Source organism: Oncorhynchus clarkii, chromosome 12, assembly GCF_045791955.1.
Source record: "Oncorhynchus clarkii lewisi isolate Uvic-CL-2024 chromosome 12, UVic_Ocla_1.0, whole genome shotgun sequence".
NCBI lineage: Eukaryota > Metazoa > Chordata > Actinopteri > Salmoniformes > Salmonidae > Oncorhynchus > Oncorhynchus clarkii.
The window spans coordinates 22,812,948-22,839,679 of NC_092158.1; the positions used below are offsets into that span (position 1 = coordinate 22,812,948).

Sequence of the window (26,732 nt, forward strand, 5' to 3'; positions counted from 1 at the left end):
CAAGCAGCATGCTACTGTTCACTCCGAGTCGTTCCTTGACCACTGTTGTGTCTTGACGTGTATCTCTCTTCTCCTATAGAGAAAAAAAAGAACAACAACGAATGGGTCAGAAACTGAACAAAGGGTTGGAAAAGGAAGGAGTCTCAACAAATGCCTACAATGGAGGAGAGCAGTCGAAGCAGGGGGGAGAAGAGGGCCTTAAGGCACAGTTGGAGCCCAGTGAACAGGGCAGCGGTTGTCGTAGCGCTGGGACTGGGAGCTATGGGATAGCAGAGCAACTGATTGTCAGCAGCAGCCTGGCCACTGAGCAGGGAGACGATGAGCTCACTGCGACCCCTGCCCTGACAAACACCCTCATTAAGGAGCCAATGAGCCCCGCTCTAGGCGAAGAACAGAGCCCTTTGACCATGGGGGGAGGGAATGAGGGAGGGGACAGAGAAGACAGGGCTGTCACACATAATACAGATATGCCAGAATGTATCCTGAGCTCTGAGAGGAGCACACAGTGCTCAGAGCCCAAGAAGAAAGCTGTGGATAGTAAGAAAAGGGTGAATACTGGGACAGGAGCTACAATGGAAGCACAAGTGATGAGTAAATGCCCTGCTGGTGGTGGGCACAGAGACTCAGATACAGAGGATATGACAGATAGGTCTAACACAGAGGACTTGATCTCAGAACCTACCAAGGAGGTCTTTGTACTTCTGGAGAAGGATGAATCGGGGTTATCGTGTGATGTGAGCAGCGCGATCGCTGATAGCAGGGACAACGAGAAGGAAAAGAAACAGCCTTCTGTAAAAATAATAGTGGAGGAGGATACGACTTCTGCCGCTAGTGTGGATAAACCTCAAGACCTTCCAATGTTGCCTACTGACCCACAGAGGAACGTTTATTCTGCTGTGGATGATCTGAGGCTCAGTGAAGACAGACTTCATAGCGGAAAGAAACAGCAGGAATCACAGACAGCCTCATCTTTGGGCACCGAAACAAGCAAAACACAAGTAACATGGGATGAGGATACAAGCAGCACTGTAAACACTTATTGTGTTCTTTCCGGTAAAGGCAGCAGTGGTTGCGAGGCACAAACCTCACGTTCACAAACAGACTGTTCGGAAAGAGCAGATCCACATTTAGCTGAACCGGCGGGCATCGGGTGTCCCCCAAAGAAGGCTGAACGAACTGAAGCCGTCAAAGCTATTTCGGAGAATGAGTCTGGAATTACTGCAGTTTGTGATCTCAAAACGGGCATTCAAGGCAAAGAACCAGACCTCTTGAGTATTGAATCAACTCATGCCAATTCCAAGTCAACTGATATAAATAATACATTCTATGATGATATAGACTGCACTCATAAGGATTTTGTCCTATTGAATATAGAGGAAGAGCTTGATGAGAAAACAGAAGCATTAATTGCGCTTAACACAAAAATGAAGCCGGACAAACGCTGGGAAAAGACAAATCCAGTTAAGAGTGGTTCACAAACTGAGAAAGAGCAGGCCACAGCCCCAGATGAGCATCCACAGGTGAAAGACACACAGAAAAGGGAAGTAAAAAGAGACTGTGTCACAGACAACAGGATTGGGCCATGTGAGTCAAACCAGTGTGAACCTGAACTACACATGTCACCTTCAACAGGTGTCCCAGGAAATACAAAACCACCACATCCTCCTCAGCCCCCACCAAGGCCAAACGCCAAAGGTACAGACAAAAGACAAACAATAAAATCTATTCATTCACAGTTTGATAATGTAGAGAGCAATGATGGAAGTGTCTCCTTACAACAGCAGACTACAACTTATACTGGAAAAGCAAAACCAGTATCCTCTTCCCCTGACACATGCACCTCCATCTCCAACCATCAACATTTAGCTGATGACTCATTAGAACAATGCAATGTGATTCCCTCCCCTCCTCTCTCTGTGCCAAAGCTAGAGGATAGTGATGGGCAGAGACAGGTTGTTCCCATGCAGAGGGAGAGAGAACCTGTCTGTTACACTCATGTCACCACCCCACCACCCATCACTCACCTTCTGCCTGAGAGGGAGATGGCGAGCGCAGTGCCAACACAACATAACAACAGTATGAATTTCACCCAGACAGAGGACAGAACAACAGGTGCCTCTATAGATCCATCTGTTCCAGTAGAGAGGCCTAAGCTGAAGGGGCCTCCTCCACCTGTCCCAAAAAAGCCCCAAAATCCCTTTAAGATTCCAGCTACAAAAACAAGCTCTATGGATGAACAGAAAAGAGGTGATGATTATCATCACAAAGAGGAAAAGAAGAAGAGGAGACAACCACATCAAGTCAGCAAAGGAAATACTTGCGACACAGCTTCTCGGGATATGTGTGTGTTATGGGATGACACAGGTTCTTCTTACACTGTACCATCCAACATGTACACACCAGATCATTTTGATTCATTGGATGATTTTTCACAACAACAAAGGGCACCAACTAGAGAGGAAAAGTATAGAAATATCATAGATTTTGATGCTTGGGCAAGAATGGTGAAACTTGCTGCGGAAGAGGAGAAACCAAAACAACTTGACATGTTGGACGGACGACCTTTTTTGGAAAAGCAGGCTAAACTCAAAGGCCCACCACCTCCTGTACCCAAAAAGCCCCAAAAGCCATTTGTTCCATTAGAAACAGTTCCAATCTCAGAGGACATAGCTTGGCCTTCAGATGACGAGGAGATACGAGAACTAGAACTGTCCTTGTGTGAGAGGATGGAAGATGAAGATGATGACCCTGAACCCCAACCTGACACGGTCAGCACAGATGTCCGTTGGAAGAACCTTGGTGACCACAGAATCCATAGTGGTCTTGGTGAGCCTACCGATCACGAATCTGTGGCTGAGCTTGAAACTGAGACATACAGGCCTGTGGCTGAGCTCATAAAGGAGACCAACCAGATGCACCAGAGAATCAGGCATGCAGACCAGACAGACCCCCTCATGGCCAAGTCCATGATCAGGCATGCAGACCAGACAGAACGCTTCATGGCCAAGTCCATGATCAGGCACGCAGAGCGGACAGAACCTCTCATGGCCAAGTCCATTGACGGGGCTGTGGACCTGGGCCAGAGCCTGAAAGTATCACAGATGCAGAGCCTGAAAGTATCACAGATAAAGAAGGCCTTCGATTTCACTAAGAAGCCTGCTGAAAAACCACCAGAGACAAAGCCTGAACCCAAAAAAGGTAATAAAGTGCTTTGGATCAAATACTCTCTCTGGCTGTCTCTTTATTTATGTCTCCCTCCCTTCTGTTTCTTTCTTTCTTTCTCTCTTTATTTTCTCCCTCCCTTACTTCCTCCCTCCCTCTCTTACTTCCTCCCTCCCTCTATCTGTGTGTGTGTGTGTCTCTTTCTCTCTCTCACACACAAACACACACACAGCCATGTGAGGATCTTGAGTTGTAAAAAGCTATTGCAGTCTGGTTTTGAGCATTGCTTGCAAGTCAGTGAGTCATACTTGTCCTTTGTAACTATGGAGCGTACTGTACGCATGAGAATGTGTTAGTCAGGCCTTTGGGTTCAGTCGTACTGTAGATAGAACAGTCCTGTGTCCCGTGTGGATCAGTTCATAGAGCATGATTGCTTGCAACACTAGGGTTGTGGGTTCGTTTCCCATTTGGGACCAGAATGAAAAAAAGTACACAGAGAGTATGTACTCACTACTGTAAGTCACTCCGTATAAGAGCATCTGCTAAATTACTAAAATGTAAATGTAATAGAGTACCACAGTATGAGTCATAAAACCCATAAAACCTAGAGGTCAAACAGGGAAATGGTTCCAATTGTTTTTCCACCATTCATTTTTCCCATAGGGGATTTTAGAAACACTTAAAATAGGTCTGTGTTTTGTGTAGGCTTACCTTGGTGTGACATCTGATAACTGAGTATTGTTTTTCTTGAAAATAATGGCACATTATTGTACTCTTTTCTCTAGGACAAGATTACTTTTATCAATATATGTATTTACCCCATCCCCCCCCCCCCCCCCCTGTGAACTGTCTTGTGCAAGTTTTAAATTGACACATTACCTGCTGGCAAAGATATCAGCTAGAGGTGACGTGCAGGAGCTTGCAGGGATTTAACGTTTTGCATGATGTCTAGTTTGATGCTAATTAGCATTTTCAAATCTTAAGAGTAAATAGAGACGAATATATTGATAAAAGTCACCTTGTCCGAGAGAGATTTACATGGTTAGCAAAACATCACGCCAGGGTAAGCCTACACGAAACACAGCCCTTATTTTAAGTGTTTCTAAAATCCCCTTTGGGTATTATGACACCTCCCCTGTGGGATTCTATTGAACAAATGTACATTGAACAGGCGCAAACATCTGAGAAATGTGGTAAACTGGGGGGATTTTTATTTATTTTTTATAATGTGGAGCTGCCTGCCTTGCCATTCTCAGAATCACCACTTACAGGCGCACTAAACATTATTATTATAAGCCTACTTATGACAGTGTTGGTGATGCTTTCATAGACTCACTTAATAATTTTCAATGGAGATAATAAAAAAAATAATAAAACGGTATCTTTATCATATAAATAAGACAATTGTTATCCTAAAATTCCTCGTATGTAAGAGGCGGGGATGGAACAGGGCGTTGCTTCCGGTTCATAGAATTACAGTCTGGAGGGAAAGAAGAATACTCGAACGGCTAAACGAGTGTAACAAGGGAAAATCGTAACGGACGAGGGCTAAAATACCATATTCATGTGTTCATATTGATTACCTCGCTTTCACGGAAAATTTCGCATAGATTTAGGAGGTAAGGAAAATAGACCGCTCTGTATTTGCAGTAAACATCTTGCTGCTAGCTAACCAACCCGGCTGTGCACCGTTAATGAATGGTAACAGCCTGAGCCATGGATAAAATATGCACTTTTGTTATAATAGCTCACTGGCGATGTCTATCATGCTCAAAATTCTAGCCGATAGTAGTAAATAGTCAATTCATGAGTGTCTTTATCGATACATTCCTTAGACATCGCTTTAGCAAGTCTTGTTAACCTATCATTTATCCTCCTGGGTGATGATCTGCCTTTGAAAATTATTACTAATGAATTGCACATAGGGAAGTAGCTAGCATTTTTGCTAGCCACACAATGCATGGCCACCTTTAGCGTATGGAATCAAGAGTAGCCTGCCTAGCTATGCTCTATGGTCAAATCTGTTGGTTTATTATTACACTGTACGTCAATTTCTGCTTTGACCAATCACCTGTATCAATCAGAAGCATACAGATTACAGTAACCTACAGGACCCAGTCATCTAGTTAATTCAATAATAGCTAGCTAACGTTACACGTTGCTTAGATCGCTAGCTACATTATCTGGTAGCTGCTGTTAACAACGCGGGTGTATTTAAATACACTAGCGTTGATTTCAATTGTATTGGGTTGCACAAAAACAGTCCGCGTGAAGCCAGAAGTTAAATACAATTCAATTTAAATGTACTGTGCCAGTGGGCAGGAGGCTTGGTCATTATGATGGGGAAATGTGATACAAAATATTTAAAGGAACATATTATTAAACAGACTTTCCAAAGCTGGTCTGTTGTAGACCCACCTCTTCTCCTGATTACCTCATGTCAAAATAAAAGTTCTGCACATGCGCTATAATATGTGGACAAAAAAGGAATAACTTGTTTTGACATGAGGTAAGCAGATAGGAAGTGGGTCTACAAAATACCCACGTTTGGAAAGCCTGTTTAATAATAGGATCCTTTAGATATTTTGTCTCAAATTCCCTGCCCCCCCCCCCCCCCCCCCCCCCCCTCATAATGACCAACCATCCTGCCCAACCCAGTAGGTTGAAATTGAATTTTATTTAACTTCTGGCTTCCCGCACACTAGCGTTGCACAAAAATAGTGCATGTAAATACGGTAGTCTGTGGCAGTCAATTGTGTGTCCAATGATATCCAGTCTAGTAGGTCATACACTGATAATAGATGCCACTGTGGTGTTGTCGCAGTTCAATCTGAGACTAGAGTTATCAGTCTGTCTACTGCACCTCTTTTCTTGCCAGGAAAGAGTAAGCATATGGCCTACCATTGACTGACCACAATTGTCATCATTTTGAACACGAATGCATACATTTTATTACATAATATTGTCATATGGTCTACCTCACAATACCTAGGGCTTACTATAGCAAATGTTTTGCATTGCTCGTATAAATTGATCATGATCAGTTTCTATGGGTTTAGTTGCACTTAGACATTTATCTACATTCTATCAGGGGTGAGAAAATACATGACCCACCTCTGTTTAGCAGCTGAATATATTTGACACTAGAACTGGCTGACAGTTTTACAATATGTCACAGTTAAGTCTGTCAGCCAGTTCCAATAATGGACCATCGTGTTCTGTTTTTCAACCCCTGCATGTCCTTCTCTGGCTGCATGGTGCAGTTGTAGTGATGCAGGCTGTGGTCAAATAGCCACAGTATCATAGGAATGGTTTATGTCCTGTACCCAAGGCTTTGACCCAGGAGGATATTTGATCCAGGGGAGATGGGTCTTGCTGCGGTTCCTGCTCCGAGAGGGATCGATGTGTGACTAGAAGGGTCTTCAGGACAAATGGATGCTTGCCTATGTTTTGGCTAATTTGATTTATATGAAATATATATAAATAAATAGTGTTATTTGCTAGGCAGATGTTTCAGTCACTGGCCCCATTTCTTCAGAAGGATGCAAACCCATGACCTGAGTATACTTTATACGTTGGGAGATGGGCTTGGTTGAGCTCAGTCAGAAGAATGTAACTCCGTAGCTCTAGAGCGAGGACAGCCCAATGATACATGTACCAGCTCCTTAATAAAAACGACTGATTAAACACTTTTATGACTAAAAGACTATCTCTTCCCTCAGCATGTAGTATTCTCTGATTTATCTCTTCACCACAGGGTCAGCTTCTGTGTTATTTTAGACCAGTTCTTTCTGTCTGTACTACCATTCAAAATGAGAGTACGGAGACCCCAACAACAAACTATCAGATTCTACCCAGTGCTTACATCGGGTCAATTGATGGGCTATTCACTACATTCTGGTTATCCTTACAAGATTGCGAGGCCATCAGTGAACATTCTGAATAGATGTTGAAGGTAGCAGCATGTGGGTTAATACTAGTGCTGGGAATTGTCTGGGATCTCACGCTATGATGTGCCGATACGATATGTATTATGATTCTCACAGTTTTATATATGTATTGCAATTTGATGTTCCAAACATATTGCTCACTATATTTCTGCTGCAGAGAGACTAGAGAGAGCATGAGAAAGAGTTTTGATATGTAATTGAAATAAAAGTGCTGAAAACATGTTGCCCCCCACAATCACTAGTTAATAATACTAGTAGAATGACTCTGATGGCGGACATTTGTGCTGTCCTATTCCTTATAATCTCGTCTATTATCACAGTCTGCCATGCGCATGGGCTAAAGGAAGGATAGAACTTCTGCATCCACTTCCTGTTAAGGAAACAACGCTATGTCTGCAGGAAACCATCACTCATCAAAAAACAACATTCCATATGAAGTATGGTGGGAGGATCAACAATTATTCAATCCAAATGCCAACAATAATTCATGTTTTTACATGGGTGGCACACTGGCAAAATGCCTACTGCACACTCCTCAAGAGGATCCACCAGGTCAAAGTTTTATATTTTTCGGTGCTGTATTGTGGCTATGCACTGCTTTCTGTTCGGGGCTATGGGAGACCGATACAAAGAAGCCTTTGATGCTGAACTGTAATTGATTAAGTTCTTCCTGCAGTAGGGTCAGCTCCTCTGATTGGAGCCTGCTCCCTGTGAGGCGTGATGGGAATCTATCATCTGTTTTGTTTGGAAACCAACCAATACGCTAGCTAAATTGAGCTCACTTGTCAAACTTTTTGGCCAGCTTACACCAACATTTAGCCTGCCAAAGTGAACATTTGGGAAATGTGAATAAAGGCTGGCTAAGTAGGCTAATAAGAAAGTTTGTCAAAATAACTATTAGGCTAATGCGGCAGGTAGCCTAGTGGTTAGAGCGTTAGACTAGTAACCGAAAGGTTGTACGATCGAATATCCGAGCTGGTAAAAACCTGTTCTGCCCCTGAACAAGGCAGTTAACCCACTGTTCCTAGGCTGTCATTTGTTCTTAACTGACTTGCCTAGTTAAATAATGGTTAAAAAAATAATAATCCTAGGTTCATAGTTCATACACACAAACTCAGCCAGCACCTTGTTTGATCAGATGCACAGAAAAGTAGACATCTACAACGTCTGCCTCTTCTGACAGCTCTGCCATCGAGCTTGGGACAGCTTAGCTTAGCCCTGGTCTACCATTTGAGGCAGAGATGGGTATGTTATGAGACATTAATTAGTCAATGGCAATGTCCCATTAAGCTTTTAATGTGTTCTGTCTGGAGTGGCTTCACATCAACTGAGCATCAATTTGGGTAGTGAACAATGACCACACCAGTTTGTTTTTAGTATAATGTACACTCATAAGAGGGGGTCTAAAGATACATTTGAAATTTGTAATGAACAAATACATGTGAACTAGTGCTGCTGAAGTGTTTTAAAGTAGCTACTGAGAGGTCTGTCATAAACTGTGTCACTATCTGTTGCCTTTAGTACGCTGTTAACTTTATGCCCTTAGTAACCCTGTTCTAGCATCTGTCTGACATCTCTCCCTGTCTGTCTCTCCTTCTGATGGCAGATATGTTCAGGCGAGTGGTGCGAGCGAGTAAGTTCCGTCATGTCTTTGGCCAGGCGCTGAAGAACGACCAGTGCTATGATGACATCCGCGTCTCCCGGGTCACATGGGACAGCTCCTTCTGTGCCGTCAACCCAAAATTCGTCGCCATCATCATCGAGGCCAGTGGGGGCGGAGCCTTCCTTGTCCTCCCTCTGCTAAAGGTGAGTGTGTCACTATCAGCCAGCCAACTAGGCAGCATCATGGCTTCTTCTGTCTCATCAGGCTTCGAACACTTCTTCTCACTGTTGGCCTAGATCTCAGTATTAGTTACATTCAATCGCTCCATTCTGTTTCGGTGTGATTTGATTATTTGTTATTTCCTACGTTTTTGGTTACTGACAGAGCCTATATGCAATCATGGAAATGAGATAACAAAATTAAATTACTATGCTATTTTACTATGCTGGATATGTATATGTGCCAATCAATTCATTATCTGTTTAGCAGAATGTGAGGGTGCACTTTAGTATCAGTGCAAATGGGCTTGGCCACCTTTTGAAAGACCAACAATTTCAGGACTATAGTGCTGTAACTGAATGGGTTTTAGATAACAACATTTCTAAGTGGTTTAATTTTTGTGACAGAAAAGTGAATATGCCGGGGATTGATCAGGCTGACTAGAGAGCGGGTGTTGTTGGGGTGTATAGGGGAGGTGTGTGAACAGCCTCTCTTTCCTCTATTCAGTACCCAAGAGCTTGCAGCTGTTATCAGCAGGTTTGACCATATATGGTTGTCCAGCCATTTCAGGCTGCACAGGGCTCTACACTGACCTTTGTGCGCCTATTTTGAAAAATGTAGGCGCACGCAAATAAATTTAGGAGCAAAATGAAAAATATTTGAGAGATTAAAGCTAGAATCCTTACTTTTTCTAGGCACGCTCGTGCTCCTAAAATATAAACACAATATGTAAAGTGTTGGTCATGAGCTGAAATAAAATATCCCAGAAATTTTACAAATACACAAAAAGCTTATTTTATCTCAAATTATGTTCACAAAGTTGTTTACATCCCTGTTAGTCAGCATTTCTCCTTTGCCATGATAATCCATATACCTGACAGGTGTGGCATATTAAGAAGCTTGATTGTTACACAGGTGCACCTTGTGCTGGGGGAAATAAAAGGCCACTCTAAAATGTGCAGTTTTGTCACACAATGCCACAGATGTATCCAATTTTGAGGGATCATGCAATTGGCGTGCTCACTGCATTAATGTCCACCAGAGCTGTTGCCAGATAATTTAATGTTAATTTCTCTACAATAAGCCGCCTCCAATGTCGTTTTCGAGAATTTGGTAGTATGTTCAACCGGCCTCACAACCGCAGACTAGAGGTCGACCGATTATGATTTTTCAACGCCAATACCGATTATTGGAGGACAAAAAAAGCCTATACCGATTAATCGGACAATTTTTAAAATGTATTTGTAATAATGACAATTACAACAATACTGAATGAACACTTATTTTAACTTAATATAATACATAAATAAAATCAATTTAGGCTCAAATAAGTAATGAAACATGTTCAATTTGGTTTAAATAATGCAAAAACAAAGTGTTGGGGAAGAAAGTAAAAGTGCAATATGTGCTATGTAAGAAAGCTAACGTTTAAGTTCCTTGCTCAGAACATGAGAACATATGAAAGCAGGTGGTTCCTTTTAACATGAGTCTTCAATATTCCCAGGTAAGAAGTTTTAGGTTGTAGTTATTATAGGACTATTTCTCTCTATACCATTTGTATTTCATATACCTTTGACTATTGGATGTTCTTATAGGTACTTTAGTATTACCAGTGTAACAGTATAGCTTCTGTACCTCTCCTCGCTCCTACCTGGGCTCGAACCAGGAACACAACGACAACAGCCACCCTCGAAGCATGCAGAGCAAGGGGAACAACTACTCCAAGTCTCAAAGCGAGTGACGTTTGAAATGCTATTAGCGCGCACCCCGCTAACTAGCTAGCCATTTCACATCACATCGGTTACACCAGCCTAATCTCGGGAGTTGATAGGCTTGAAGTCATAAACAGCAGAGCTGCTGGCAAAACGCATGAAAGTGCTGTTTGAATGAATGCTTATGAGCCTGCTGGTGTGCCTACCGTTGCTCAGTCAAACTGCTCTATCAAATCATAGACTTAATTATATTAATATGACCATTAATATGGTCGAATCCGGAAACTATCATCTCGAAAACAAGATGTTTATTCTTTCAGTGAAATACGGAACCATTCCATATTTTATCTAACGGGTGGCATCCATCAGTCTAAAAATTCCTGTTACATTGCACAACCTTCAATGTTATGTCATAATTACGTACAATTCTGGCAAATTAGTTCGCAATGAGCCAGGCGGCCCAAACTGTTGCTCATACCCTGATTCTGCGTGCAATGAACGCAAGAGAAGTGACACTTTCACCTGGTTAATATTGCCTGCTAACCTGGATTTCTTTTAGCTAAATATGCAGGTTTAAAAATATATACTTCTGTGTATTGATTTTAAGAAAGGCATTGGTGTTTATGGTTAGGTACACGTTGGAGCAACGACAGTCCTTTTTCGCGAATGCGCACTGCATCAATTATATGCAACGCAGGACACGCTAGATAAACTAGTAATATCATCAACCATGTGTAGTTATAACTAGTGATTATGATTGATTAAGTTTAATGCTAGCTAGCAACTTACCTTTGCTTCTTACTGCATTCGCGTAACAGGCGGGCTCCTCGTGAGGCAGGTGGTTAGAGCGTTGGACTAGTTAACCCTAAGGTTTTTACCCTAAGGTAAAAATCTGTTGTTCTGCCCCTGAACAAGGCAGTTAACCCACCGTTCCTAGGTCGTCATTGAAAATAAAAATGTGTTCTTAACTGACTTGCCTAGTTAAATAAAGATTGAATAGAGGTGTAAAAAATATATATATATATTTAATGGCTAAATCGGCATCCAAAATTACAGATTTATGATTGTTATGAAAACTTGAAATTGGCCCTAATTAATCGGCCATTCCGATTAATCGGTCGACCTCTACCACAGACCACTTGTATATCATTGTGTGGGGGAGCGGTTTATCAATGGCAATTGGATTGTCTCTATGGCAATTTGAATGCACAGAGATACCGCAACGAGATCCTGAGGCTCATGGTCGTGCCATTCATCTGCTGCCATCACCTCATGTCGCAAGGATCTGTACACAATTCCTGGAAGCTGTCAGTTCGTCCATGGCCTGCATACTCACCAGACCTGTCACCCACTAAGCACGTTTGGGATGATCTGGATTGACGTGTACGACAGCGTGTTTCAGTTCCCGCCAATATCCAGCAACTTCACACAGCCGTTGAACAGGAGTGGGACAACATTCTACGGGATTTAACCAACAGCCTGATAAACTCTATATGCGAAGGAGATGTGTCGCACTGCATGAGCCAAATGGTGCTCACATCAGATACTGACTGGTTTTCTGATTCACGCCCCTAAAAAACTTTTTATCTGTTACCAACAGATGCGTGTCTGTATTGCCAGTCATGTGAAATACATAGATTCGGGCCTGATTTAAATAAATTAATTGACAGATTTTCCTGTATATGAACTGTAATTCAGTAAAATGTTTAACATTGTTGCGTATTGTGTTTTAGTTCAGTATATTTTGGTCTTTAGTGCAGGGCCGACAAACACATTTTTTACCTTCTCCCCTCCCTCTTGCCTCCATTTTACAGTAATCAGTTAGTTGTAATTTTGGATAGAGCAGACATTTCCTTATATATTTTGTTAGCTGCATGTGTGACAACTCCCCCGGTTCTAATTATGATATCATTTACAAAGATTATATATTTTTCCAAAGATAATGTTTTTTTTTTAATCAATTAGTGTATTTGTTTTGTCTTTTCTGGTGGATTAAACTGCAGTTTGTATTAAAAGTAGACCTATTTTGGAGATTATTTCGTTTTGAAAGAAGTAAGAGGTTGTAATCTGAATAAATGGGAAAAGGCCCTTTTTGATCATAGGATGAGACATTTTTACTAATCTGCAGGAGAACCAGTTCGGATTTAAGTATAACTTTTGTATGACTGAAGCCTTTAATGAGAGGTTCAATGCTTTAATATTTAATAATTTTAGCCCTCCGAATTCATAGTCATTTATAAATTAATGGTCTTTTTTTAGGAATGTTAACCTGCAGAGTTTGTAAATAACCATGTACAAAACATTAGGAACTCTCGCTCTTTACATGACATAGTCCGACTAGGTGAATCCAGGTGACAGCTATGATCCCTTATTGATGTCACTTGTTAAATCCACTTCAGTCAGTGTAGATGAAGGGGAGGAGACAGGTTAAAGAAGGATCTCTAAGCCTTGAGACAATTGAGACATGGATTGTGTATGTATGCCATTCAGAGTGTGAATGGGCAAGACAAAAGATTTAAGTGCCTTTTTGAACGGGTTATGGTGGTAGGTGCCATGCAGGTGCACCGGTTTGTGTCAAGAACTGCAAAGCTGCTGGATTTTTCATGCTAAACAGTTTGATTTCTGTATCAATGGTCCACCACCCAAAGGACACCCAGCCAGCTTGGCACAACTGTGGGAAGCATTGGAGTCAACATGGGCCAGCATCCCTGTGGAATGCGTTCGATACCTTGTAGAGTCCATGCCCTGACGAATTGAGGCTGTTTTGTACTCGATATTAGAAAGGTGTTCCTAATGTTTTGTACGCTCAATGTATAGTCCTGCCTTGGGTTTTTGATGATCGTAAAGAATATGAATGAATGGTACTGGAAGAAAGTAATAGTTAAGAAATGCCAGGCATGTACATGAACAACAAATGATCTACAGTGCCTTGGAAAGTATTAATACTCCGTGACTTTTCCCACATTTTTGATACGTTACAGCCTTATTATAAAATGGATTAAAGACATTTAAAAATGCTCAGCGATCTGCACACAATACCCCAAATTGACAAAGAAAACTTTTTTTTTTTTTTTTTGCAAAAAAAAATATACAAATGCCTTATTTACATAAGTATTCAGACCCTTTGCTATGAGACTCGAAATTGAGCTCGGGTGCATCCTGTTTCCATTGATCATCATTTATGGTTCTACAACTTGATTGAAGTCCACTTGTGGTAAATTCAATTGATTGGACATGAGGTTGAAGAAATTGTCCGTAGAGCTCTGAGACAGGGTGGTGTCGAGGCACAGATCTGGGTAAATGTCTGCAGCATTGAAGGTCACTAAGAACAGTGACCTCCATCATTCTTAAATGGAAGAAGTTTGGAACCACCAAGACTCTTCCTAGAGCAGGCCGCCCAGCCAAACTGAGCAATCAGGGAGAAGGACCTTGGTCAGGGAGGTGACCAAGAACCTGATGGTCACTCTGACAGAGCTCTAGAGTTCCTCTGTGGAGATGGGAGAAACTTCCAGAAGGACAACAATCTCTGCAGGACTCCACCAATCAGGCCTTTATGGTAGAGTGGCCAGACGGAAGCCACTCCTCAGTAAAAGGCACATGACAGCCCACTTGGAGTTTGCCAAAAAGCACCTACAAACCATGGCCTGCTCAGACCATGAAAAACAAGATTCTCTGGTCTGATGAAACCAAGATTGAACTCTTTGGCATGAATGCCAAACGTCAGGTCTAGAGGATGCTTTAGTCCAGGTCTGGGAGGAGATCCCTCAGGAGACCATCCGCCACCTCATCAGGAGCATGCCCAGGCGTTGTAGGGAGGTCATACAGGCACGTGGAGGCCACACACACTACTGAGCCTCATTTTGACTTGTTTTAAGGACATGACATCAAAGTTGGATCAGCCTGTAGTGTGGTTTTCCACTTTAATTTTGTGTGACTCCAAATCCAGACCTCCATGGGTTGATAAATTTGGTTTCCATTGATCATTTTTGTGTGATTTTGTTGTCAGCACATTCAACTATGTAAAGAGAAAAATATTTAATTAGAATATTTCATTCATTCATATCTAGGATGTGTTATTTTAGTGTTCCCTTTATTTTTTTGAGCAGTGTATTTCAAATATGTTTTTAATATTTTTAATCTCAATTTCCATCTATGGACTGAACATCAAATCAAATCAAATTTTATTTGTCACATACACATGGTTAGCAGATGTTAATGCGAGTGTAGCGAAATGCTTGTGCTTCTAGTTCCGACATACACTCCTGCAACCCGCCTCACCCAATGTGTTATGGATCTGCTATTTTTTATACTTTAGAAACGGAACCCCCTTCAGAAGCATGCCAGCCAACTAGCTACTCACTAGAAGTCAGTTAGCCACTGCTAGCGGTAATCACCGTTAACTCTGACATCTGCCAGCCTCAGCCTGGTCAAATTCCTGCCAGTCTGCACAGCACGATATCAACCCAGAGCATATCGGACTGCTTTTCTCTACCGCATCTCCAGATTCCTACCGCAAGCTTTGAACCTTTACTCCGGATAATCGCAGCTAGCTAGCTGCTATCCGAGTGGCTACTCCTGGCTAATGTCTCTGTCCTGAAGCAAGCACCAGTTAGCCTGGATCTAGGCCCAGCTCCCGGCTAGCCGAAGAGATCCATCAGACTTCAATGCCTCTTTTGCCAATTGGCCTGGCCTGGACCCTTTGCTGCCGACATGGAGCCCAGCCGATCCATCACGACTGGTCTGCCGACATCACCGTCCGGGGGGTTTCAGCAGGCTCTCCCATTGCGACGTCCTCCTGAGGCCCATCTGCTAGCCCCGGCCTGCTAGCTGTCTGTATCGCCGTGCCTCCAGCTCACCTAGCTACTCACTGGACCCTATGATCACTCGGCTACACATGCCTCTCCCTAATGTAAATATGCCTTGTCTATTGCTGTTTTGGTTAGTGATTTTTGTCTTATTTCACTGTAGAGCCTCCAGCCCTGCTCAACATGCCCTTTTGTTCACCCCCCCACACACACACATGCGGTGACTGCACCTGTCTTAAATGGTGCCTCTAGAGACAAAACCTCTCTGGTTTTTGGTTTCATACATGTTAACATTAGAAACCGCCTCCCTAAGTTTGTTTTATCCACTGCTGTAGCATGCTCCACCAACCCGGATGTCCTAGCCATGTCTGAATCCTGGCTTAGGAAGGCCACCAAAAATCCTGACATTTCCCTAAATATAACATTTTCCGACAAGATAGAACTGCCAAAGGGGGCGGAGTTGCAATCTACTGCAAGTATTTAGTCAGCCACCAATTGTGCAAGTTCTCCCACTTAAAAAGATGAGAGAGGCCAGCTTTTATTTTTTTCATCATATTCCCAGTGGGTCAGAAGTTTACATACACTCAATTAGTATTTGGTAGCATTGCCTTAAACAATTTAAACTTTGGTCAAACATTTCAGGTAGCCTTCCACAAGCTTCCAAAAATAAGTTAGGTGAATTTTGGTCCATTCCTCCTGACAGAGCTGGTGTAACTGAGTCAGGTTTGTAGGCCACGTTTTTTCAGTTCTGCCCACAAATTTTCAATGGGACTGAGGTCAGTGCTTTGTGATGGCCACTCTAATACCTTCACTTTGTTGTCCTTAAGCCATTTTGCCACAACTTTGGAAGTATGCTTGGGGTCATTGTCTATTTGGAAGACCCATTTGCAACCAAGCTTTAACTTCCTGACTGATGTCTTGACATGTTGCTTCAATATATCCACATAATTTTCCTACCTCATGATGCCATCTATTTTGTGAAGTGCACCAATCCCTCCTGCAGCAAAACACCTCCACAACATGATGCTGCCACCCTTGTGCTTCACGGTTGGGATGGTGTTCTTCGGCTTTCCTCCAAACATAATGATGGTCATTATGGCCAAGCAGTTCTATTTTTGTTTCATCAGACCAGAGGACATTTCTCCAAAAAGTATGATCTTTGTCCCCATGTGCAGTTGCATACTGTAGTCTGTCTTTTTTATGACGGTTTTGGAGCAGTGTCTTCTTCCTTGCTGAGCAGCCTTTCAGGTTATGTCGATATAGGACTTGTTTTACTGTGAATATAGATACTTTTGTGCCTGTTTCCTCCAGCATCTTCACAACGTCCTTTGCTGTTGTTCTGGGATTGATTTGCACTTTTTGCACCAAAGTACGTTCATCTCTAGGAGCGGTATGACGGCTGTGTGGTCCCATGGTGTTTATACTTCCATACTATTGATTGTACAGACGAACGTGGTACCTTCAAGCGTTTTGGAAGTTGCTCCCAAGGATGAACCAGACTTGTGGAGGTCTACAATTTTCTTTTGATTTTCCCATGATGTCAAACAAAGAGGCACTGAGTTTGAAGGTAGGCCTTGAAATACATCCACAGGTACACCTCCAATATACTCAAATGATGTTATTTAGCCTATCAAAATTTAAATTCCTCAAACATACATGTATCTTATACCGTTTTAATGATAATCTTGTTGTTAATCCCACCAGTGTCCGATTTCAAATAGGCGTTTACAGCGAAAGCACCACAAATGATTATGTTAGGTCACCACCAACTCACAGAATAATTCAGCCATTTTTCCAGCCAAAGAGAGGAGTCACAAAAAGCACAAATAGAGATCAAATGAATCGCTAACCTTTGATCTTCATCAGATGACACTCATAGGACTTCATGTTACACAATACATGTATGTTTTGTTGGATAAAGTTCATATTTATATAAAAAAATCTCAATATACATTGGCGCGTTACGTTCACTAGTTCCAAAAACATCCGGTGATATTGCAGAGAGCCACATCATTTTACAGAAATACTCATTATAAATGTTGATAAATACAATTGTTAGACATGAAAATATAGATATACCTCTCCTTAATGCAACTGCTGTGTCAGATTTCAAAAAAACTTTACGGAAAAGCAAACCATGAAATAATCTAAGATCAGAAAATAAATACAATTATCAACAGAAATCACATTATAAATATTCCCCTACCTTTAACGATCTTCATCAGAATGCACTCCCAGGAATCCTAGTTCCACAATAAATGCTTGATTTGTTCGATAATGTCCATTATTTATGTCCAAGTAGCTACTTTTGTTAGCGTGTTTAGTATACAAATCCAAACGCTTGTGCAGGTCCATCCAAACGTCGGACAAAAACTTGTCAAACTAAGTATAGAATCAATCTTTAGGATGTTATCATAAATCTTCAATAAAGTTCCAACCGGAGGATTCCTATGTCTGTAGAGAAGCCATGGAACTCAGGTCGCTATCATGTGAAATGCGCATGACCAGGACCTGGCTCTCTGCCAGACCACTGACTCAAACTGCTCCCATCCGGCTCCACCACACAGTAGAAGCCTCATTCAAGTTTCTAAAGACAGTTGACATCTAGTGGAAGCCTTAGGAAGTGCAACTTTATCCATATCCCACTGTGCATTCAATAGGGGCTGGGTTGAAAATCGACCAACCTCAGATTTCCACTTCCTGTTTGGATTTCTTCTCAGGTTTTTGCCAGCCATATGAGTTCTGTTATACTCACAGACATCATTCAAACCGTTTTAGAAACTCCAGAGTGTTTTCTATCCAATACTATTAATAATATGCATATATTAGCAACTGGGACTGAGGAGCAGGCCATTGACTCTGGGCACCTTTCATCCAAGCTACTCAGTACTGCCCCTGCAGCCATTAGAAGTTTAAACAATTGTTGGAAAAATTACTTGTATCATGCACAATGTAGATGTCCTAACCGACTTGCCAAAACTATAGTTTGTTAACAAGGAATTTGTGGAGTGGTTGAAAAACAAGTTTTAATGACTCCAACCTAAGTGTATGTAAACTTCCGACTTCAAATGTATATAGATGCCTTTTAACCTAATGTTGTATTTTTATTCCTTCACAAGCCAACCCTTGGTCTTTGCCAGTAGGACTAGGGGGCTCACAGTTCATCGTTTCTCCCGTCTTTGTTACGGATCTCCAACAGTCATACTGAATGTCCTCTTTCTCTCTCCAGACTGGTCGCATAGACAAGGCCTACCCAACAGTATGTGGTCATACGGGTCCTGTCCTGGACATCGACTGGTGCCCTCACAATGACCATGTCATCGCCAGCGGCTCAGAGGACTGCACAGTCATGGTACATACAGACAGTTTTCCCTGCTTACATCTTTAAAATGGTGACCCTATGTTCAAGATGCTGTCTAGGCCCAGGTATGAAAACCTACCTACTACACATGTTCGGACTCTGTGGATGCACCTTATGTAAAAAAGGAAAGCTCTTTATCCCTATAGATTTTTTTTTCCAGTGAACTCTGACATCTCTTAAGAAGACTATGATCAATAGCCCTGTCTGGGTCTGTCAGTGTGCTGCACATGCTAGTGCTGCAACCTTAGCCTCCCTGGTGTGCTCTGTACACAAAGCATGTGTCATAGCGTTATCGGATCCACAGCCATAAGTGGATGGTGGGGCAGTGAGGTCATCCTATCAGAATGTCTTGTGTCCTTATTTGGTCTTAGACAAATAAATAATGTCTGCAGCAAGAGACGGACAAGTCCACAGAAGGGTCCATACAATATTTTATCTAAATGTATTTTATATGATAGACCTTAAAGATGGAATACAAAAACATGTTAGTAAGGCCTGCTCTCTGAAACGTATGTTATGCAGGTGAAACATGAAATGTTATGCAGACCTTATTCCTTTCCCATCCTTGTTTCTGCCCCATCAGCTCTCTGCTGCCATCCTGAGACTAAACACTGTTAGTACATCCTGCTAACATTAGACAAGCACATCCATAGTATACTGACACCTAGCTAAGGCTGATTGTCTCAAGGGGTTGAGGAGAATTGAACTCTATTTGTTCATGTCCGTAGTTATAAATGAGAAAATGGATATAAATAAGTAGAAGGCAATGGCATCATGACTAACTTCATCTCTCGCTGTCTCCAGGTGTGGCAGATCCCAGAGAATGGGCTGGTCACCCCGCTGGCTGAGCCTGTGGTGGTGTTGGAGGGGCACTCGAAGAGGGTGGGCATCGTCACTTGGCACCCCACGGCCCGGAACGTCCTCATGAGTGCAGGTAGATACAGGTTTAATACCCTGCTCTCACACGAGTATAGTGTCTGCAGGAGTATGGCACTTTCAGCGGGGAGTTAATTTGTCACAACAGCTCTCAGAATACACAGCATTTTATATATTTTCCACTCTACTGTGGGACTGTACTCTGCTACGAGGCAGTGGCATGTGGATTTCAACTAGTTTATTTGTGTCTGTCCCACCAGGCTGTGACAACCTGATCATCATCTGGAACGTGGGGACGGGCGAGGCCATGATCCAGCTGGAGGACATGCACCCTGACGTCATCTTCAGCGCCTGCTGGAGCCGCAATGGAGCCCTCATCTGCACCGCCTGCAAGGACAAGAATATCCGTGTCATTGACCCCCGCAAGGAGAAGATCGTGGCTGTGAGTGGGCTGGGGACTCTAGGGGAGATACAGTGCCTTGTGAAAGTATTCACCCCCCTTGACGTTTTTCCTATTTCGTTGCATTACAACCTGTAATTTAAATTGATTTTTATTTGGATTTCATGCAATGGACATACACAAATTAGTCCAAATTGGTGAGGTGGAGAAGAAACGGAAAAGTGGTGAGTGCATAAGTATTCACCCACTTTGCTATGAAGCCTCTAAATAAGATCTGGTGCAACCAATGACCTTCAGAAGTCACATAATTAGTTGAATAAAGTTCATCTGTGTGCAATCTAAGTGTCACATGATCTGTCACTTGATCTCAGTATATATACACCTGTTCTGAAGGGCCCCAGAGTCTGCAACAATACTAAGCAAGGGGCACCACCAAGCATGTGGCACTGTGAAGACCAAGGAGCTCTCCAAACAGGTCAGGGACAAAGTTGTGGAGAACTACAGGTCAGGGTTGGGTTATAAAAAAATATCAGAAACTTTGAACATCCAACGGAGCACCATTATATCCATTATTAAAAAAATGAAAGAATATGGCACCACAACAAACCTGCCAAGAGAGGGCTGCCCACCAAAACTCACAGACCAGGCAAGGAAGGCATTGATCAGAGAGGCAACAAAGAGACCAAAGATAACCCTGAAGGAGCTGCAAAGCTCTGCAGCGGAGATTGGAGTATCTGTCCATAGGACTACTTTAAGCCATACACTCCATAGAGCTGGGCTTTATGGAAGAGTGGCCAAAAAAGCCATTGCTTAAAGAATAAAACAAGCAAACACATTTGGTGTTCGCCAAAAGGAATGTGGGAGACTCCCCAAACATATGGAAGGAGGTACTCTGGTCAGATGAGACTAAAATTGAGCTTTTTGGCCATCAAGGAAAACGCTTTGTCTGGTACAAACCCAACACCTCTTATCACCCCGAGAACATCTCCACAGTAAAGCATGGTGGTGGCAGCATCATGCTGTGGGGATGTTTTTCATCAGCAGGGACTGGGAAATTGGTCAGAATTGAAGGAATAATGGGTAGCGCTAAATGCAGGGACATTCTTGAGGGAAACATGTTTTTCTCTCAGACATTTGAGAGTGGGGCGGAGGTTCACCTTCCAGCAGGACAATGACCCTAAGCATACTGCTAAAACAACACTTGAGTGGTTTAAGGGGAAACATTTAAATGTCTTGGAATGGCCTAGTCAAAGCCCAGGCCTCAATCCAATTGAGAAACTGTGGAATGACTTAAAGATTGCTGTACACCAGCGTAACCCATCCAACTTGAAGGAGCTGGAGCAGTTTTACCTTGAAGAATGGGCAAAAATCACAGTGGCTAGATGTGCCAAGCTTAGAGACACACCCCAAGAAACTTGCAGCTGTAATTGCTGCAAAGTGTGGTTTTACAAAGTATTGACCGTTTTCTTTTTTTTCCCATTTCTTGTCTCTTTCACAATAAAATATAGTTTGCCTCTTCAAAGTGGAAGGCATATTGTGTAAATCAAATGATACAAACCCCCCAAAAAATCTATTTTAATTCCAGGTTGTAAGGCAACAAAATAGGAAAAATGCTAAGGGGGGTGAATACACTGTATTTTGGCTTGATAATCACTCTTGTAGCACTGTCTCTCACATAAACACACACACGCACACGTCATTGGTGCTGAAACATGCGATCCTCTGTGATAGACGTGTTGTGTTTCAGGAGAAGGACAAGGCCCACGATGGAGCACGGCCCATGAGAGCCATCTTCCTAGCCGACGGAAACATCTTCACCACCGGCTTCAGCCGCATGAGCGAGCGGCAGCTAGCCCTCTGGAACCCCGTATGTCACCTCCCATCCAGACCCACACGGACACACACACATGGAAATCTGCCGATGTGCCCATGCGCAAGGCACTTAACCCTAATTGCTCCAGGGTCGCCGTTAAAAGTGGCAGACCCTGGCTGGAACCCCACTCTCCGAGGGTGTCTCAGGGAGAGTTGGTATATGCAAAAATACACATTCTCAATTCACACGTGTAAAATAGGACAAATATAAGCACCCACCAAATTATTATTTGGTATACACATACAGACAGACATTCATGCACTCATAGATGCACAAATCCTTATCTAAATCAAATCAAAGTTTTTGTCACGTGTGCCGAATGCAACAGGTGCATGAATGAATGCAACCTTACAGTGAAATGCTTACAGGCTCTAACCAATACTGCAAGAAAGGTGTTACGTGAACAATAGGTAAGTAAAGAAATCAAACAACAGTATAAAGACAGGCTATATACAGTAGCGAGGCTATAAAAGTAGCGAGGCTACATACAGACACCGGTTAGTCAGGCTGATTGAGGTAGTATGTACATGTAGATATGGTTAAAGTGACTATGCATATATGATGAACAGAGAGTAGCTGTAGCGTAAAAGAGGGGTTGGCGATTGGTGGGACACAATGCAGATGGCCCGGTTAGCCAATGTGCGGGAGCACTGTTTGGTCGGCCCAATTGAGGTAGTATGTACATGAATGTATAGTTAAAGTAACCACATGAAATGTATGTTTTGTGTTGACAGAAAAGCATGGAGGAGCCAATATCAGTCCACGAGCTGGACACCAGTAATGGAGTGTTGCTGCCCTTCTATGATGCAGACACCAATATAGTGTACCTGTGTGGGAAGGTGAGGATGATATACTTGTTAGAGATGTTGTCTCCCATCTGAATAGAGGATTAGTGTGACTTCGGTCTTTCTGGGAGGATTTCACAGGTTTTAACAGTAACCTCTCCTATGTTCAGGGTGACAGTAGCATCCGGTACTTTGAGATAACAGACGAGGCTCCATTCGTGCACTACCTCAACACCTTCTCCAGCAAGGAGCCCCAGCGAGGTATGGGCTACATGCCCAAACGAGGACTGGACGTCAACAAGTGCGAGATTGCCAGGTAACAACCATGCACTCAGTGATGGCTTTGAGACCTTCTCCTTTTGTCCATTAGAGGGAGGACATGTTGCAGTATTTGAGAGAACAGTCCTAATGCCTTTGATTCTGTGGCTGTACATCCTCATCATGTTTTGTCTATTTTACTTGCAGGTTTTATAAACTACATGAGAGAAAATGTGAGCCAATCATTATGACAGTCCCCCGAAAGGTTTGTGTCTTTCTTTTACTCTTTGAATATTTTTTTTTACATTTAAGACGTTGATGCTGTAGAAAAGAGTGCAATTGTTGTTCAAATCGGGCAAATCAGGCAATATTAAGAATAGAGCCACTGACTAGAGTACAGTCCTAACTGATACCATTGTCTTTCCTTCTCTCCGTCCCACACATTCAGTCGGACCTGTTCCAGGATGACCTGTACCCGGACACAGCAGGACCAGATTGTGCCATCGAGGCGGAGGACTGGTTTGATGGGAAGAACGGCGAGCCCATCCTGATCTCCCTGAAAAACGGCTATGTCCCCGGCAAGAACCGCGACCTCAAGGTGGTCAAGAAGTCTAATGTCTTGGAGGGCAAGCCAGCCAAGAAAGCAGCAAACACCTCGCCTGCCGAGAGCAAGGCCTCTCCACATCCATCTATAGTGAGTAGGACTGAACACTTTCAGTAACAACTGTCAAGCTATATTAAGACAATATAGTGAATAAACCGGTACTTTTAACACAGGCAATAGACAAGATGTGTTAAGATAAACTAAGAAAATCAGCTGCAGTAACACAGTGAATAGATTTGATTCTCAACAATTGATATCAGAACAGTACTGGAACATTTTCTGTTAAGTCATTTTAGCTACCAAATGGTTTGTGAAACAATATATCTTGTCATTATTTAACTGGTTGTCCTTTCTATGCTTTATTGCAGCAAAATGAAGGGAAACTGGAGGAGCTACTGCGAGAGGTCAAGTCGCTCAGGGACCTCGTCACCCTACAGGACCGTCGAATTGCCAAACTGGAGGACCAGATGTCCAAGGTCGCCATCTAAGACTCAGCCCCCGCTCAGGACCATTCATTGATTGGGAGATAATCGAGTGAACAGGGCCAGTCACTGCCAAAATTTGAGAATTCGGCTTCATCATTCCGCTTGGAATCTTCCCAGCGACGATCCCAAGCACACATTCCAAGATGAACTTTGTTTTTTATCATGTCTACCCCTCACACTTACCTCTAAAATACTTAGAGAAACAGCTGTTGCAGTTCATAGTCCACCTTTTTACTGGGGATGAAACGCATTTAAATAACTGCCATTTTTTGGTTGATTGAAAAGTCTTACCATTTTGTTATTGTTTTAAATTGTGGTCAAGAACATTCTGATGGGAAGTTTGTACTTACTGCAATACTCTCAACAATCGTATGTAGCCACCAGTATTGCCATATTCCCTTGATTTTTGTGCTGCCAAAAAAATGTTTGTGTGGGTGTGGGTTTTCATTTATTTTGTCTTTTCTCCTGTTTTGCATTCCAGTTACAGACTATAGGGTAATAGAATGATTTAGGCAAAGAGAAGAATTATCTTTGAACCAACTATAGCTGTTACAGTGTTGCAATAGAAAGAGAAAGATATCAGATTTTTTCCGCCACGCCAGCTGCTCGTATTAAGCATCAGGTCACTGAATGTGAAGGAAGTCTGACGATATTGTTAGTTCTTCTGGGTGTAGATTTTAACTGTGGGGGTGTCGGCAGGCAATGGCGTGAACTGCAGCTCTCGCTGGCATAAATGTAGTGGTGCCTCTGTCACGCTGTGGAGGGTATTGGGGCTCATTCTGAGGTCACCCACTTCGGTGCATATTGTGGCATTGGAAAGGGACCTCTCTCAGCATTTCTTTCACTCAACCATCTAGTTCATGTAGTAAGGTGCATGCAATAAAGATTTTACACATGGAAATGTCTTCTCCACAATAAATCCCTTATTCTTTGTTTGCGCTAACCTCTCTTTCTACCTTTTTCACCTCTGTCTGTCTTGCTGGCTTGAATTAAATGATTCACACACTGAAACCGGCAGAGCAATGCACAGTCTGATAGACAGATCTCAAGTGGGATTTTAGAAACCGTTATGTGAATATACAGTATAACATTATCTTTTGATAATACCACATAATCTGAAATTATCATAAATGACAACCAGGACAATTCAAGATCCAATAATTAGTCTTAAGTACAATAATGAAAGATCCTTTGTCCCATCATCAGAGCGCCAGTGGCACAGTCTAGAGAGGAAAAAAAAAATTAAACCATGGAGTAGGGGTTTTCATTGCTTTGGCGGGCCCATAAAAGTCATTTTCTGCTCCTGGCTTCCTGTTGGGGGTTGTTCTCATCACACAGCATGGAGGGAAGGGGGGTCAGAGGGGCTGTGTCTGGCATCCAGACACACCGGCAACCAGTGGGCGGATGAGGGGATGAACGTGGACTATGGGGATTTTGTAGATTAGATGGAGTTATATGAAAGGCTAGAAGTGGAGGGATAACAGTTCAAGGAAGATTAAGTGAATTTGGTGGGAACTTGCTTTTTTGGGGATATGTTACCTACTGATACAGCATTTACATGAGTTAATGGATAAGGATTACTGAAAAGCTTACCAGCACACATTTTACTCCTGTATTTCCTCTCTCTTGACCACCCACCTCCTAAAATCATTTGCTGGGAAAACAGCCCGTTTGAAGGTCACTGTGGGATAAACGTCCTCTTTTGTAGCTGTGTTTGTGTGGCTACTCAACTTTGTTGTGTGTTAAAATTCTGGTGTATCAAATTCCCATGCTGTCTCTGCAAAATAACATTTTGAACAGTTTAGGTTCTGTGGGGGAAATATAATTTGTTGTTTTTAATGGATCAAATGTCATGTTTATCAGTCTGACAATTTAGTGAATATAGTGCTCAAACTCCATGCAGACAAGAATATTTTGCTTCACCTGTCATGCATTGTGTGATGAAGTAAGCCTATACCAAGAAAACTATTTCAGCCTGCAACTAAACTAGTGGTTGTGATTAATCCATTATCCCTGAGACAACTACCTCTGTGAAGGGGGTTAGAGAGACTCCAGAGCAACATCCGTTCACAAATTACTCACAAGACGAGAACAGGAAGTGGTGGTTTCAATGGAGACAGGTTTCAATACTTGCTGCCACATTTCCACAGGAGGTCTGTAGTTTACACTGCACAGCAATGATGCTGGTTACAGGAGGTCTGTAGTTTACACTGCACAGCAATGAGCCTGGTTAGAGGAGGTCTGTAGTTTGCACTGCACAGCAATGAGCCTGGTTAGAGGAGGTCTGTAGTTTGCACTGCACAGCAATGATGCTGGTTACAGGAGGTCTGTAGTTTACACTGCACAGCAATGATGCTGGTTACAGGAGGTCTGTCGTTTACACTGCACAGCAATGAGCCTGGTTAGAGGAGGTCTGTAGTTTGCACTGCACAGCAATGAGCCTGGTTAGAGGAGGTCTGTAGTTTGCACTGCACAGCAATGATGCTGGTTACAGGAGGTCTGTAGTTTGCACTGCACAGCAATGATGCTGGTTACAGGAGGTCTGTAGTTTGCACTGCACAGCAATGACCCTGGTTAGAAGAGGTCTGTAGTTTCCACTGCACAGCAATGATGCTGGATACAGGGGTCTGTAGTTTACA

The 26,732-nt window shown here is 42.6% G+C and overlaps 1 protein-coding gene across 2 annotated transcripts; it reads left to right on the forward strand.

Moving 5' to 3' along the window:
- Positions 1–16: 16 nt before the first annotated feature.
- Positions 17–25,036, forward strand: LOC139422886 (coronin-1C-A-like). 2 transcript variants are annotated; one of them, XM_071174332.1, is made up of 11 exons: positions 17–3,198; positions 8,719–8,918; positions 18,681–18,803; positions 19,617–19,746; positions 19,949–20,130; positions 21,836–21,955; positions 22,696–22,800; positions 22,917–23,062; positions 23,212–23,269; positions 23,453–23,698; positions 23,977–25,036. In XM_071174332.1, exons 1-11 carry the CDS (start codon positions 102–104, stop codon positions 24,094–24,096), a joined length of 4,527 nt encoding a protein of 1,508 aa, XP_071030433.1. In that variant the 5' UTR covers positions 17–101; the 3' UTR covers positions 24,097–25,036. The 2 variants fall into 2 exon arrangements, with proteins under 2 accessions (XP_071030433.1, XP_071030434.1); XM_071174333.1 differs by lacking the exon at positions 17–3,198 and adding an exon at positions 4,471–4,781.
- Positions 25,037–26,732: the final 1,696 nt, after the last annotated feature.

What these genes read in the sequence shown, in the direction of transcription:
- LOC139422886 (XM_071174332.1), top strand. Translation starts at nt 102, where the DNA reads ATGGGTCAGAAACTGAACAAAGGGTTGGAAAAGGAAGGAGTCTCAACA. An exon ending in TTGTCCTCCCTCTGCTAAAG is followed by an intron (nt 8,919 to 18,680) that starts GTGAGTGTGTCA and finishes TTCTCTCTCCAG; the next exon opens with ACTGGTCGCATAGACAAGGC. An exon ending in GAACGTCCTCATGAGTGCAG is followed by an intron (nt 19,747 to 19,948) that starts GTAGATACAGGT and finishes CTGTCCCACCAG; the next exon opens with GCTGTGACAACCTGATCATC.